The sequence below is a fragment of the Pelophylax lessonae genome (genome assembly GCF_965119305.1).
Source record: "Pelophylax lessonae genome assembly, chromosome: 8".
NCBI classification, from domain to species: Eukaryota; Metazoa; Chordata; class Amphibia; order Anura; family Ranidae; genus Pelophylax; species Pelophylax lessonae.
Window position 1 is genome coordinate 201,438,863 of NC_138775.1, and position 16,058 is coordinate 201,454,920.

General features: G+C 44.6%; 1 protein-coding gene across 1 annotated transcript in view; it reads left to right on the forward strand.

The window, feature by feature from the left end:
- GTF2B (general transcription factor IIB) overlaps positions 1–16,058 on the forward strand; it is a 43,233-nt gene that overhangs the window by 12,685 nt on the left and 14,490 nt on the right. The window contains exon 2 of the mRNA XM_082264745.1: positions 13,355–13,455. Within this exon, the coding sequence (XP_082120871.1) occupies positions 13,355–13,455 (101 nt within the window). The remainder of the gene's footprint in view (positions 1–13,354; positions 13,456–16,058) is intronic.

Sequence of the window (16,058 nt, forward strand, 5' to 3'; positions counted from 1 at the left end):
ACCTGCCTCTTGGGACAGGCCTTTTGGCTTGCACTAGAGGAATTTTTTATTCCGGCTGGAAGGCCTGCCTTGGTTCCTCACATGGCACCATAGCACTTTCCCCACTCCCCTTTCCCCCACTTTTTGTTTGTTTGTCTTTTTCTTTGGAGTTTGTCACCTGCACTATCACCTTTGTTTTCCTTATTTGCACGACTTGGAGGGTGTGGGTCCTCGGGCCCAGCCTTGAGTCTTGGGAGGGGGTGGATATGGCCTTCTGGCTTAGTTCGCCCTCTCTCATGGGGTCTCCCTTCGGGGGAGCTCCACTTAGTACTTGGGGTGGGCTGTTCCGGCAGTCTCCCTGAAGAACGGGGTCAGTTTGGTTTCGGCCGACTGACCACAAGTACCTTAAATCCCTGTCAGGAGTCGTGCCCCCCGGGGGATCGAGGTTTCGGGTCCTACCTCTTCGGAGGGAAGACCATTCGTTTTCGCACACCCTGTGCAATTTTTGTGTTCTCACTTTGTGTGTGTGCACTTTTTTATGCACCGGGTGGAGTCTTTTGAGTGTTTTTCACACGCTACAAGCTTTAAAAAAAAAAAAAAAAAATCTGTTTTCATCAGTGTCCAGAGGGGGTGCACCACAATGGTCCAGTTCTTGCTGATGGGACGCCTTTTTTAAAGCTGGTATGCTGGGGGTCCTGAGGGACCTTCTCGATGGGCAAGGAAACTGAATTGATGGTTAACTACGTAAGGTGTGGGCCAGGGGTACTTCTGCGGTGTGGAGGGTTCCAAGGAACCCAGTGCCTCTTGATTTGAACAGTACTGCATGGCAGGGTTCATTTTGGTGTCAAATTTCAATTTTTAGGGGGCCCTTCTGCCACATGCAAAAGCAATCCCACAGCTCTTTAGCTGCTTGGAATGTTTTTACGTTTTTCAGTATCACTAGCTGAAAAACCGATACTGGGGTCATAGCTGCAGTGATGGCTCCGATATACCCGCTTCAACCAGAGGATGTACAGGTACGTTCTTTTGGGAGGGGGGGGGGGGGGGGAGTTAAATGCTGCCTTTTTGTTCAATGTTCTAAAGCTGCTGATTTTAATGTGGCCTGTTTGTACACATTACTGCTTTAGAGATGTGATTTTTATGCCAACTGTTTTGCCTTTGAAATCTGCCCTAACGTAATTTGCATTTTTATGGGGGTAAGGGGTCATGGGGCAGGGGTGAACAAATGTGAAATTCAGAAACCAGTATGTCCAATCCAGAAGTCTCCTCCATTGACCAAAACTAGAGATAATTTATGTATCGGCTGTAATTTGAGCATCTGGCTCCTGGCATTTGTCTAGCCCTGCCTTATGACCTGTTCATGCCAGGTGTGTTGGAACTGTGCAGGGGAAGCCTCAGATATTTGCCCAAAATAGAATTGCCAGTCTAACATAGGTGCAATATTTTAATAAAAGGTAACCCCTAATTTAGGAAGGAAGGCATTTTTTTTTTCTAAAACGCTTTTGAAGTCCCGCTGAAATGCATGCATACAAAAAAAACCTGTTTGCTTAAGTCATTTGTGGTGGTGTGATAACAAGGAGTTGAGTCTTTTGTGGACATAAACGAGTGTGACTGGCTTGTTTTCATAGGTCTACCATCACATAAATCCTGAGTTATATTAGACAGTGCCTTGCGAAAGTATTCGGCCCCTTTGAACTTTGCAACCTTTTGCCACATTTTGGGCTTCAAACATAAAGATATAAAACTAATTTTTTGTGAAGAATCAACAAGTGGGACACAATCATGAAGTGGAACGAAATTTATTGGATATTTAAAACTTTTTTAACAAATAAAAAAACTGAAAAATTGGGTGTGCAAAATGTTTCAGCCCCCTTAAGTTAATACTTTGTAGCGCCACCTTTTGCTGCGATTACAACTGTAAGTCGCTTGGGGTATGTCTCTCAGTTTTGCACATCAAGAGACTGAAATTTTTGCCCATTCCTCCTTGCAAAACAGCTCGAGCTCAGTGAGGTTGGATGGAGAGCATTTGTGAACAGCAGTTTTCAGTTCTTTCCACAGATTCTTGATTGGATTCAGGTCTGGACTTTGACTTGGCCATTCTAACACCTGGATATGTTTATTTGTGAACCATTCCATTGTAGATTTTGCTTTGTTTTGGATCATTGTCTTGTTGGAAGACAAATCTCTGTCCCAGTCTCAGGTCTTTTGCAGACTCCATCAGGTTTTCTTCCAGAATGGTCCTGTATTTGGCTCCATCCATCTTCCCATCAATTTTAACCATCTTCCCTGTCCATGCTGAAGAAAAGCAGGCCCTTGTTCTTCATGATGCTCTCTGCGCTTTAAATGGACTTCTGAGACTATCACAGTGCAGGTGCATTTGAGACTTGATTACACACAGGCGGATTCTATTTATCATTAGTCATTTAGGTCAACATTGGATCATTCAGAGATCCTCACTGAACTTCTGGAGAGAGTTTGCTGCACTGAAAGTAAAGGGGCTGAATAATTTTGCACGCCCAATTTTTCAGTTTTTTATTTAACAAAGTTTGAAATATCCAATAAATTTTGTTCCACTTCATGATTGTGTCCCACTTGTTGTTGTTTCTTCACAAAAAATGTTTTATATCTTTGTTTGAAGCCTGAAATGTGGCAAAAGGTCTCAAAGTTCAAGGGGGGAACGAATACTTTCGCAAGGCACTGTATGCTACATCAGTGTTTGATGCCCCCTAACAATTGCAGACTCCATCAAAGGGTCATTGACAGACACAGCTCCTGATATTCTTAACCATTGGGTTATATTGCACCCTACAGGAGTAGGACACTGCAGAAAATAAATCTGGCTATGCCTATGGGCAGTCCCAGGGGGTATACTCCCTCTCTGCTATAGGCACTCAGATTTTTTTTTTCTTCTGCCTAGTCAGGAGTAAGGACCTTGTACCTTGCTGGGATCTTTGGTCCTGGCAATGTTTTTCCTTTTTAGATAGAATATTTTTTTCCCCTGTGAGATCTACAGTCAACTCCCGGACTGGGCAACAGGCTGGATAATCTAGATCATGTGGTCACCTCAGTCTGGCCAGTGAGCGTGCACAAACCTCAGCTCCGTGCTAATTCGGCTGCGACAGCCCCACTAGATGGGGTTTGCCTGTGAGTTAAAAACCTCACAAGGTTGCATACGACCGGGTCTCGGCCCGAGTGGCATTGCTCCTGGCCGACAGCTCCCCATTTCAATGGAGAGTGGTTCTGTCTGGAGCGGTGCCTGCCTGGTTCCTGGTATAGTGAGTAGCTGTCTCACGCCTCTCCCCCCCCCCTAGAGGGTTTTGGGGTGGGTGTGGGCCCCTCCTTGGGACAGTCGGACCCCCAGGTTTCCCTCGTTGGGTACCCCCTTTCCAATGTCCCCATCCTACACCCCCTACCCCCTTCACATATGCTGGGGCTGTTTGGGTGGCTTGGTCCACCTCCAGACGATTAACTAACGGGGGGGTTTACCTGGTGGGGGGGCTCCTGCCAGGGTCTCCTGTCATGCCTGGATCTGCCCTTGAGACCTGGGCTCCCTCCTGGGTCCCAGTAAGCTTTCTGGTACCGCACGGGCCGGCATTTTGTTGTAGCCTGTGTTTCTATACATGTCGGCCACGTTTGTGTAGCCATTTTGCTGTGGTTTGCCATTCAAAATAGTGGCGGCCATGTCGGTGGAGCCCTGTGGGCGTCGATTTCGGCGGTGGGAGCCCCTGGCGCTGACTCCTTTTACTTCCTGATCGACGCGTGTGCAGTGTAGATTATCCTGGTGGCTGCAGGTGCCTGTTTCTGCTGCTGGGTGGTGAGTCTGGTGGGGTCCTCTCCCTCTCTACTGAGGATCGCTTGGTGCTTGTGCCTGGCGACCGGGTGGTGCTGCCAGCGCGGTGGGGGTTGTCCCTTAGCAGTGTTTTTACACTTTGTGGGGTCGCCCTGGTGACTCATGGAGTCTTTGGAGCACATTTCCCCACCAAATCCCCTCTGAGGCTGCGGAGTGCTCCGGGACCCAACCATCCATCAATGCACTGACGACGGTCCTGGAGTCCTGTGTGTCCCTGGTGGAGGTGGCTTTTGGGCGATGGGCTAGCAAAAAGCACCCCCTGCCTCTTCTGCCTCATCAGATCCTGACTCTGATTCAGCCGCCACGGATGTGGGTCACCTTGCTGGGTTTGCAATCTTGCGCCTGGAATCCTCTGATAGTGAGGATGATCCACATCTGCAACTGTGCACAAAAAGGCGCTGCTGGAGGCACTGATTGTATCTGTGCATGAGACCATGAAGATTGGAGGATGCAGCTGCGACGGAGACGCAGGTTCCCTTTGGCACTCACAAGCCATCCAGAGCGGCAAAGGGTTTTCCTTTCCCTGCCTATTTTGACAGAATTGTCACTAAAGAGTGGGGACGACCAAAGCGTCCCTGTGGGGTCCCTAACCAAAGTGCTTTACAAGGCCTTAACCCTGAGAAGTCCCTTCTTAAGAAGTGGACCCACCAGTTTCCAGGTTTTAAAACAAGGCAACCATGATTTCGGTTGAAGAGTTCCCGGCCTTTAGGGATCCAGCTGACCGGAAAGGCGGAGGCTTTGGCCCGTAATATGTACACTCTGGGTGGTTCGGCACTGAGGCCAGTATTCGCCATTACCCTGGTATCACAAACTCTGACCGCGTTGGCTAAGCTCTTACGCTGTGGGGGAGAACGGCTCCCCCCTGCCTTGTCTGAGCTGGCAGATCAGCTGGTCCAGGGACTGCAGTTTTTCTGTGATACCTCTTTGGATACGGCTCCCCTAGTGGTTCGGCTCTGTTTTGGCAGTGGTCCTTCGGTGTGTCTTTTGGCTCAAGTGCTGGTCTGTGGACCAGACTTCTAAAAAAGGCTCAAACTAATCTTCCTTGTCAAGGAAATCGCCTGTTTGGAGCTACCCTGGCTGACCTTAAAAGTCCCAAAGGGGGGGAATAGTACTTTTTCTTCTGCAGACTACCAAGCGCAAGGACCCTCGTCGTAGACGTGGGCCTTCCTTCTCGGCTCATAAGACATTTTTGTCCCTCTGACAAGGGCTTGAGGCCTTTTAGGGCCTCCTATGGAGGATCTAAACAAACCTGGTCTGGCAAGCCGAGACAAGTTTTTTTTTTTTTTTTTTTTTTTTTTTTCCAGGCCCTCGGACAAGGCTCCTTCAGTATGAAGGTGTGCCCTCACCCGTATCGGGGGTGGGGGGTGGGGCGTCTTTACTAGTTTCTGGGCCTGTGGACTTCCCAGGTGCAAGACAAGTGGGTCCACAGTCATTCGGTCTGGCTACAAGATCGAGTTTCACTCTTGTCCCCTGGCAAGGTTTTTTCCTTCACAACTTGTGCATGTCCTCAGACCGCTTACAGGGCCTGTTTGGGGTGTTTACAAGACCTGCTCCTTCAAGGGGTGATTGTCCTGGTTCCGACTTCGGAACGTTCTCAGGGTTTGTACTCAAACCTGTTCCCAGGAAGGAAGGCAAAGTGCGTCCAATCCTGGACCTCAAGGTGCTAAACTGCTTTGTGCAGGTACAGAAGTTCAGAATGGAGTCAGATTTCCTTGCCTCTATTGACCGAGGATACCTACCTTCACATTCCAATATGTGCCAGTCACCAGCGTTCTCTCCGCTTTGCTGTGGGAGAGGAGCATTATTAGTTTGTGGCATTTACCATTTGGTCCTGCCTCTGCTCCTCGGGTCTTCACAAAGTTCTAGCCTTGTCACGCCAACGGGGAATCATGGTACTGGGCTACTTGGACGGTCTCCTTCTGCTCTGGTGGAAACCCTGGAAATCACAATGCGAACTCTGGGAGTGTTGGGCCTGATCGTGTCTACCTTTTTGAGGCGGTTTAGTTTGCACAGTTCCATACGAGGTCCCTGCAAAGGGAGATTCTGACCAAATGGGACAAGACTCAGCAGTCTCTGGACAATCCGATCCGGCTGAGTCGGGGAGCGAAAGTCCCTGATATGGTGGCTTTGTTCTCCGGCGCTTCCGCTGGGCAAATCCTTCCTCCCCTTGTATTGAACAGTGGTCACCACGGATGCCAGCCTGTCCGGCTGGGGAGGCGTCCTCGGCTAACCTTCTGCTCGGGGGATCTGGAAGCTGGAAGAGTCCAGACCTAACGTTCAATGTCTTGGAGCTCCGATCAGAAGGGATTCCTGTCATCTTGGTGGCTCTGGCATGGCCTCGTCGGGCATGGTATGCCGACCTGGTGCAGCTGGTTGCCAACGTTCCTTGGAAGCTTCCTCTCAGGGAAGATCTGCTGTGTCAAGGACTGATCTTCAGTCCTGCTTTAGTCGCTGGCTTTGAGGGCTTGGCTGTTGGAATGCCAGGTGCTGAAGGATAGGGGTGATTCCTACCCGGTTGAAAGCTAGAAAATCTACTTCTAGAAAGATCTACCATCGTATGTGGAAGACGTACATTGCGTGGTGGGTCTCTTGGGATTCATCCTCGCTCCTTCTCGGTGGCTCAGGTCTTGACCTTCAATGGGATGGGGGGGGGGCACGCTGGAACAGAAATTGCCTTGAGTACCATCAAGGGCCAGGTGTCAGCTTTAGCGAGCTTCTTCCAACAACCTTTGGCAACACATTACCTGGTGTGCGCCTTTCTTCAGGGTGTCCTACATTTGGTTTCCCCAGTGCAGGCTCCGTTTCCACCTTGGGACCTCAATTTGGTGCTTTTGGTTCTCCAGAAGCCTCCCTTTGAGAATCTTCGGGAGATTCCCCTGCTTACGCTGTCCCAGAAAGTGGCCTTTTTGGTGGCGCAGGATTTTGGAACGGATGCCATTATCCTGTCGTTCACCATGTATATTTCATGGTGTGAATTGCTATAATTGCACCCTTGCCTTTTTTTTTTCGGTGGCTAGGGTTTTGGCTTTCTTGCAGAAAGGAGTTGGTCTTGGGAATGATCAAGGGCAAAGTGTTCGCTTTGGCGATGTACTTCCAATGCCTGTTGGCTGCGAATACCTTGATTCGCACCTTTCTTCAAGAGGTATGTCATATGGCTCCTCCGAGACTATCCCCCTTGTTTCCATGGGATTTGACTTTGGTTTCATCTATTCTTCAAAAGCCTCTTTTTGAGACTATAGGGACATATCTCTGCCTTTATCTCAGAAGGTTGCCTTTTTGGTGGCTATTACTTCTGCTCGCAGAGTGTCTGAGTTGGCTCTTTCCTGTCTGCCTTATTTGGTCGTCCAGAGATAAAGTGGTTCTCCGGCCAAATCCGTTTTTTCTTCCTGCAGTGGCGTCTGATTTCCATTTAAATGAAGACCTTGTTTTGCCTTCATTCTGGCCTAAGCATCCTAAGGAATTTGCCTTGCACTCTCTGGATGTGGTTTAGACGATCAGGGTTTACCAGTTGGCCATGGAGTCCTTCTTTTTTCTTTTTTTCTTCTTTACTGAGGGATCTCGTAAGGGTTTGGCTGTGTCTGCTGTGACTATATCCAGATGGATTAGGCAGACGGTTGTACAGGCTTATTCAAGGGTCAGGTTCCTGCTTTCCCTGTAACAGCGCGTCCTACCAGAGCCCTGAGTACTTTTGGACTTTTCCTCATCAGGCCTCTGTTACTCAAGTGTGTAAGGTGGCGACTTGGTCGTTCGTTCATACTTTTACAAAATTCTACAAGGTAGATTTGTTGGCATCTTCGGATGCATCCTTTCACCACAAAGTTTTGCAGGCTGCTGTTTAAAGAGACTTGTGATGTTTTAAACGCCTCAGGTTAAACCTGAATTATGGCCCTAAACCTATTTGTCTCACTCCGAGGATCGCAGCAATACCCCAATCATGGTTAACACACATGTGCAAGACCTACACACATTTTATCATTTGCGTGTATGCGCAGAAGGGCAGAAGTGTTTAATTTTTGTTTGTTTTAAATTTTAATAATATATATTTTTTTTTTTTTTTACACTAAGTTTATTTTTACACTTTTTAAAGCTGAAATCTTGGATACATGGAAAATGTCAGTGTTGCAGCTGTTCAATTTGAATATGAGACAGCTTAGTATTGCTATATGTGAAAGAGCTCTGTCTTAGTAGAAAAATCCCATCAACAAACTTGTGATGTCATTGCTTCTACAGCTTTAGAGCAGTGCTTGCTAGGCACCCAGGGGGAGATATTGGGAGAGGCAGGTCCATCACATCTACTCTGAGCAGCCCTGCAATTGCAAACTACAGTTCCCATAATGCCATGGGAATATGTGTCAATGGAAGGGGTGTGGAAGACATTACTGGGGTCTGTATCTTAGTGTATGTGAACCCTCACTTAAAACAACCCATTCAGTTTTAAAATAGAAATGATTAAAAACAATAACTTTTTTCTTTGTCAACACATACCATCTGTTAGCTGCATAAGGAGCTTAGAGAGCTATAAGGAGGAGAAACAGCAATACACTGGGCTTCCCAGTGAATGGCTGTGCAGTGGGGGTGTGTCAGCCCTAGTCTCCTCATTGGAGTAGCGCAAGCGGAGTTCCCAGCACAGTTAGAACACTGACCATGCTGTGTTATCATGTCTAGTGTAATGAGTTTAATAGGAAGCAGAGGGACTAGTAGGTACAACAGGCATTTTACACAACGAAAGCAATATAAAGAGAACAGGATAGGTTTTCATTCAATCACTTGGTACAGCAGGTACATATTAGGAATACAAACAAATTGTCCTTCAATGCAGTCTCCTCCATATTACTTACCTACCCCCCCCCCCCCCCCCCATTATATATTAAAAATAGGACAGACTTCCTTTACTATAAAAGCTACAGTACCTTGAAAAAGTATTCATACCCTTTTGACATTTTCCACTTTTTGTTCCAACCAAAAACGTAAATCTATTTTATGGGATAGACCAACATAGTGGCACATAATTGTGAAGTAAAAAGAAAATTATAAATGGTTTTCAAAATGTTATACAAATGCATATCTGAAAAGTGTGGGGGGCATTTGTATTCAGCCCCCTGAGTCATTAATTTGTAGAACCACCTTTCGCTGCATGTCTTTTTGGGTATGTCTCTACCAGCCTTGCACATCTAGAGTGACATTTTTGCCCATTCTTTGCTACATAGCTCAAGCTCTGTGAGATTGGATGGAGAGCATCTGTGAACGGCAATTTTCAAGTCTTGCCACAGCTTCTTAATTGGATTTAGGTCTGGACTTTGACTGGGCCATTCTAACACATATGCTTTGTCTAAATTATCCATTGTATCTCTGGCAGTATGTTTAGGGTCGTTGTCCTGCCTGAAGATTAACCTCTGCCCCAGTCTCCAAACTTTTGCAGACTCAAACAGGTTTTCTTCCAAGATTGCCCTGTGTTTGACTTTGGCTCCATCCATCTTCCCATCAACTGACAAGCTTCTCTCTCCTTGCTGAAGAAAAGCATCCCCACAACATGATGCTGCCACCATGTTTCACGGTGAGGCTAGTGTGTTCAGGGTGATGTTCAGTTAGTTTTCCGCCACACATGGAGATTTGCTTTTAGGCTAAAAAGTTCAATTTTGGTCTCATCTGACCAGAGCACCTTCTTCCACATGTTTGCTGTGTCCCCCACATGGCTTCTCACAAACTGCAAATGGGACTTTTTATGGCTTTCTTTCAACAATGGTTTTCTTCTTGCCACTCTTCAATAAATGTCAGCTTTGTGTTGTGCATGATTAATAGTTGTTTTGTGGACAGATTCTCCCACCTGAGCTGTGGATCTCTGCATTTCGCCAGAGTTACCATGTGCCTCTTGGCTGCTTCTCTGATGCTCTCCTTACCGGCCTGTGCGTTTTTAGGTGGACAGCTATGTCTTGGTAGGGTTGCAATTGTGCCATACTCTTTCCATTTTCAGATTCTGGATTGAACAGTGCTCCGTGAGATGTTCAAAGCTTGGGCTATTTTTTATAACCAAACCCTGGTGACTGGAAGGATTTGTCCCCTTAATGACCAGGCCCTATTTTGCGATTCGGCACTGCGTTACTTTAACGGACAATTGCGGGGTTGTGCGACACTCTACCCAAATAAAATTAAGAATAGACCTACGTCGGTTAGCGCAGGAGAGCCACCCTGCCGCAGTAAAAAGGTGGCGGGTGGTCAGGAAGTTCACCACTTTATCCCTGACCAGTCTGGTGTGTTCCTTGGCCTTCATGAAGCTATTGGTTTACTGAGGTTCTGTAACAAAACTTCTGAGGGCTTCACAAACGGCTGTATTTAGTGAGATTAAATTACACACAGGTGGACTTTTTTTTTTTTTTTTTTACTAATTAGGGCAGGGCTTGACAAATTTTCCTTAAATCTAGGAGCCAGCTAAAGTTAGGAGCCAGTTTTTTTTTTTTTAAACTAACAACGAAGCTTTATTTAATAAAACGGATACTAAATTTACACATAAATACGACTAGAACCCCACTCTCCTCCTATAGCGCAATTGGATGAAAACAGACTGTCTGTCTTTCCATCCGATGCCATCTGATCCGATCCACGGGATGGACAGAAAATGGGAACCACCATCCGTCTGCTTTTGGCGGACAGGATCAGATGGCGGCAGATTACTGCTCCATAGAGGAGAATGAAGGGTCCGATCAGGTCTGCCTGAAAAACTGACAGGCGGACCTGATCAGACAGCCCGTGTGAAAGGGGCCTTCGGCTGTGGCATGGCGATGGGGAAAAAAAAAAGATATATATATTGGTTCCACTAGATTTTAGTTAGGGGTTTTATTGTAAAGGGGCTGAATACAAATGCACACACAATTTTCATAAAAAAAAAAAATGTTGAAAACCCTTTATTTTCCTTCCAATTCACAATAATGTGCCACTGTGTTGGTCTATCACATAAAATCCCAATAAAATACATTTACATTTTTGTTTGTAACCAGAGAAAATGTGGAACATTTCAAGGGGTATAAATACTTTTTCAAGGCAGTGTATCTAGAGCCCCCCTATATCAATTTTACTGAACAGCTGTGGTGTTAAACTTTAAATAATAGAAATTGCAGCAAAAACCACTTTGTTCAGGGTCTCTGCTTAAAAAAAATAAAAATACTTTGGGTTTTAAGCCAAAAAAGCTAATTTTTACATATGACAGAAATGTCAGAATTGGCCATGTCTAGAAGCAGTTAAGATTAGAGGTACTCGCATGTCTTATTCCATCACATGACCGCAGCCTGAAACTGCTTTTATTCAGTTTGGAATAAAAGGCTTTATTGCCCTAGTACCCTACCTACGTCCCAGGGGCTGCATGCTGCCCTTTGGCATTTTTTGTGCACCCATTGCAGACCCTGATGTTTTTCCCTATTTTGTTTTAGCCGTGAGTTCTAGCAGTCTTATGTAACGGGTCTCCAGTCATTGACTGTCTCCTTAAGTATTTCCAGAGTTTCTGACCGTCTTGTGTATCATGGTCTGCAGTCTCTGACTATATTCTGTTGTCTCTGCTGTCTAACACCGAGAAGCACTTGAGTCCTCCATATCAAGAAAGCTGACAACCACTGTGTTATAGTATTGAGCTATTTTTGCGTTGAACCCCAGAAGTTCAGCATGTTCTGGCTGGTGGGATAAAAAGTAATATTTTGCATTGCTGCACCCCGTGTCCTGAAATGGAGAAAAATGCTGACTTTTGGGCTATATGAAATAAACCCCTCTCATTCTTTACAGCCAAGGAAGTTGCCATCTTGGCATCTGTTTAATCTGCAATGGCCATGGTGCTGCATATGTGATCAGCTATGACCTCAGCCATGTGAGTGCTTGAAAGTCCAGCAGAGATGGTTTTTATTGTACTTCCTTGTTCCAAGTTTCACATTCCCCTAATTCATACAGTTCATGTTTTATTTTCCAAGACAAAATTATTCTGTTGTCCTCTCAAACATGCAGCTGTGTTTGTTTAATAGAAAAAAAAAAAAATTTAGTTGCATATTTTTTTGGATTAAGATCAGTCAACAGGTTGTCCTATTCACAAGCCTGCGGCACTCAAAAAAGCGGACAGTGCCAGCAAGGACTACAAAAGAGGTTCCAGGCACCTCTGTGCAATGCAGCAGCAAAGTATGAGGTTTATTTTATATTTTAATTGAAGAAAAAACCTCACGCTGCATTTTGCAGATTGCGGGGTGTGGTTAACATTCCTCAATTGTGAATTTGATGTGTGGTTTTGAATCAACAGTGAATTCACACCACATCTAGTGTGATCCCAGGATTAAGGTGCGTTTTTTTTTTTTTTTTTCTCTCTCCATGCATTCTATTATTCTATTTCTTCTGCCTTTACAACCACTGTAAATGTTTTGGATTAGTTAAAGCATCTGGAACAATACTTAGTAGCTGACCTTTTAAAATGTTATCTGTTCCTGTTGTAGCTGTGCAGGTATCCTTCATATGCATTTTCAGACTGGATATTGTCAAAATATGACCTCAAAGGTTTTATAGCGGATGACTACATAGTATTGTAATGCTGTTCTCTTATGATTCCAAATTACAGCTCCTACTCCTCTTTGAAGGGAGTAGCCCGAGTTCGTACAATAGGGTGTGTTCTGTGTTTTTATTTTTTTTTGTGAGTGTTCTGCTGGCTAGATGGATTTGTTATATCTACACTTTATTGTATAGAATGGTTTTACTTCCTTTGACATCCTCCTTTGTTGGTACAAATCCACCAAATACTTTGTGTTGTATCTAGGCAAATAGGTCTGCACTCAAGGCCCATACACACAAGATAAGCTCAGGCTAGTTTTGTATGTAGGGCGACTGGAATATCTATCTATGTTCCAGACTGAAGGAAGCCGTATGCTGACGGAATCCCACAAACAGTGTGGGTCGGCGGTTTCGTTACAATGCCATTTTTGCTTTTGTCCATAGCTTCACTTTTAATACTTTTTAAACTATATATGTGATGACTAGCTTCTGAAGGAAGTGCTTATTTTTCATTCCCTGATTTCCTGCATAGTTGGATAATATGAGGGCATGTTCATATCAGACTTGTATTGACGTTTGAGTAAAAGCAGTAATGAGCAGAAGTAACAACCATGAAGTAAAGTAAATCTGTGATCTTGAACCAAGTATACTTTATACCAGTCCATACATATGTTTTTTGACAAGTATTTGATGTCTTTTCTAGTTACCTACTTTGCAAGCTATTTAGGCTCATTTACACCTGCGTTGCCCTCTAAAAAGTGATCCATGATGGACCATTTTTCATAGGGCGATTGACAGGTGTCTGAGAGGTGATATGTCTCCTCCTCTTTGCTTGTTTCAATGCTTTTAAAGCTCATGCCACTACTGTGTGCAGCACAGCCCGTTTTACCTGAATAGGTCATGTTTGGTAGGGGTGTCGGGGGGGAGCTGCTTAACGTCTTCGCTTTTAACGCCTCCCAATCAGAAGTGTAAACCAAGCCTTGACGTTTTTGTTTGTTTTTTTACCCTATTTAGTGTGGATCCAAGGGTCACTTGTCCAAACCACCCTGATGCCATGCTTGTGGAAGATTATAGAGCTGGAGACATGATCTGCTCTGAATGTGGCTTAGTTGTAGGTAAGTTAATCTGATCATTTTCTGAGTTAAACCAAATTCGAAATATAGGCATAAAACCATGACTAGAAAAAACATTTAATCTGACCATTTTATTAAGTAAACCAATATTTATTGCAGGTATTTATAGAGCGGTCAATTTAGGCAGCATTTTACATCTATAGTGTACATTCACATCAGTCCCTGCCCTCAACGAGTTTACAATCGGAGATCCTAACTTGCATTCTTACATCTGGCTTGGAAATACATTTTCTCTTTTGTTTATAGACGGACCCAGCTCTCCATATTCAGAACCACAGGGTTATTTTGTCTCCCACAGGAGTAGGACACTAGAAAGAAAAAAGACTTGGCTATACCTCTGGGTAGTTCTAGGTGGTATACATCCCCCCCTCTCGGCTATAGGCCTCCAGTTTTTTTTTTTTTCCTGTGAGATCTACAATCCACTGTCAAGACTGGGCGATGGGCTGGATATATAGATCCAGTGGTCCCCCCCCCCCAGTCTGGCTAGCATGCAGATCAGAGCTTTGCACTGGGTTGACCGCAACATAACCCCACTGGACAGGGGCTGGCCTGCGAGTTAAACGCCTCGCGATGTCACATCCCGAGTTGCAACGTTCCTCCTGGCTGACAGCCCCCATTTCGATGGTGGTGCCGCCTGGTTCCTAGAATGGTGAGTAGCTGCCCCCCCCTCTGCATCCTATTTCCAGATGGATCAGACAGATGGTGACTTAGGCCTATTCTATCAAGGGTCAGGTTCCTCCTTTCCCTGTAAAGGCGCACTCTACTCGGGCGCTTGGTGCTTCTTGGGCCTTTAGTCATCAGGCGTCAGTGGCGCAGGTTTGTAAGGCAGCCACTTGGTCATCATTGCACACTTTCACTAAAATCTACAAAGTGGATGTGTTGGCAAGCGGATGCTTTCTTTGGCCGCAAGGTTTTGCAGGCTGCTGTTTAGAGAGTCTGCCCCCTCTTTTTGGGGGTGTATTGTTCAGGTTGGGCTCCTTTTTACCTGGTTGGCTATTGTGTTAGCCTTGGAATTTTTTTGTTGTCTCACGTTTGGCCCTACTTGGGGATGTCGTTGTGGTTCTGAATATGGAGAGCTGTGTCCATCAGTGAATGAAAGAGAAGATGGGATTTTTGTACTTCTTAAAGGACACATACTTTTTGTACTCCTTGACAGACACAGCACCCACCCCTCTATGGAGTTTTTGATACATCTGACACTACTGGTTACTAAACAGAAGGCCTATAGCAGAGAGGGGGGGGGGGGAGTATACCACCTAGGACTGCCCATAGGTGTAGCCAAGTCTTTTTTTCTACATAGTGCCCTACTCCTTTAGGGGGCAATATAACCCTGTGGTTCTGAATATGGAGAGCTGTGTCCGTCAACTAAATGGATTTTACGGTAAGGACATTTTGAACATGTATTAGTTGTTGGATTATTAATTCTGTAATACGGAAAGATGTTAACAAAATTTTTCAGAGGCAGAACTATAAAATCTGAATTCAAAAGTTGAAGCACACTGTATATAAGCTAAAAGATAAAGTGCATGTATAGCCAAGAGCTTAAAACCCCTGTCTGGTTTTACTTCCATATGTGTCCCCACTGTGGGATTCACCCTCTTTTTGTCTTGGTGACAATTTTCGGAGAAAGTGTTGGGAAATTAACTTTTAGAGTTGTCACCAGAGCAAGAGGCAAGGGGAAAACTGCAGTGATATTTCATTATGAGGAGAAATTGCCTCTTTCTAGAGGGGTCATAGCAGAGAGCCATGCACGTGTTTTTTTTTTTTTTTTTTTTTTGTTTTTTTTTTTTTTAATTTTATTATGGTTATAAAATAAAAAAAAAATCCCCAAACTTCTCTTTTAAAAGCAGAAGCCTTGTGTAAAAATACAGCTGCTCTCTACTGTTGAGTTCTAGCATGCATTTTCACTGAAAGTAATCCCTACCTGTGTATTTTTCTCATCCTGTCTTCAGTTTGATTTTTCTTATGTTTTACTTTAAACCACATGACTTAAAGGGTAACTCCACTTGCATGGGGGAAAAATGGCAAATAAAAAAAAAAATATAGCATATGCAATTGCAACTCGAGTTGTATTGTAATTGAAGTTATTAAAAATTACCTTTTCTTTTCAATTTACAGCTCTGTAATTTTCTGTCAAATGCAATGCAATATTGCTACCTCGAGGTGTTCAGTACACAGAATGTGTACCGAACGTCCCCTAGAAACATAATTTCCTGCTTTGTGTGATTTGATTCACTGATTTTCCCAGAAGTCTACACTAAGTCAGTTTTTGGTATCCCCTGCAACAAAACTAATTTTTGGTAAGATGGGAAATAATGTCTAAAGGGATGCAGACCTTGCAACTTCCCTCATTAGAGCTCTGATTCTGCAGCAGCTGATTGTTAATTATAAAGCCACTCCCCTTAGACTCAGCACAGAGGAACAAACCATGACTTCACAATAACAAAAGGTATGAATCTGCAACAGTTTGTTAAAATCCTTGCAATCTACATAGATCACCTAGAGGGGAATGTGTTTTTCTTAACAAAAGTGGAGTTGCGCTTTTATACCTGCCTAACCTGTGTATATATATATATATATATATA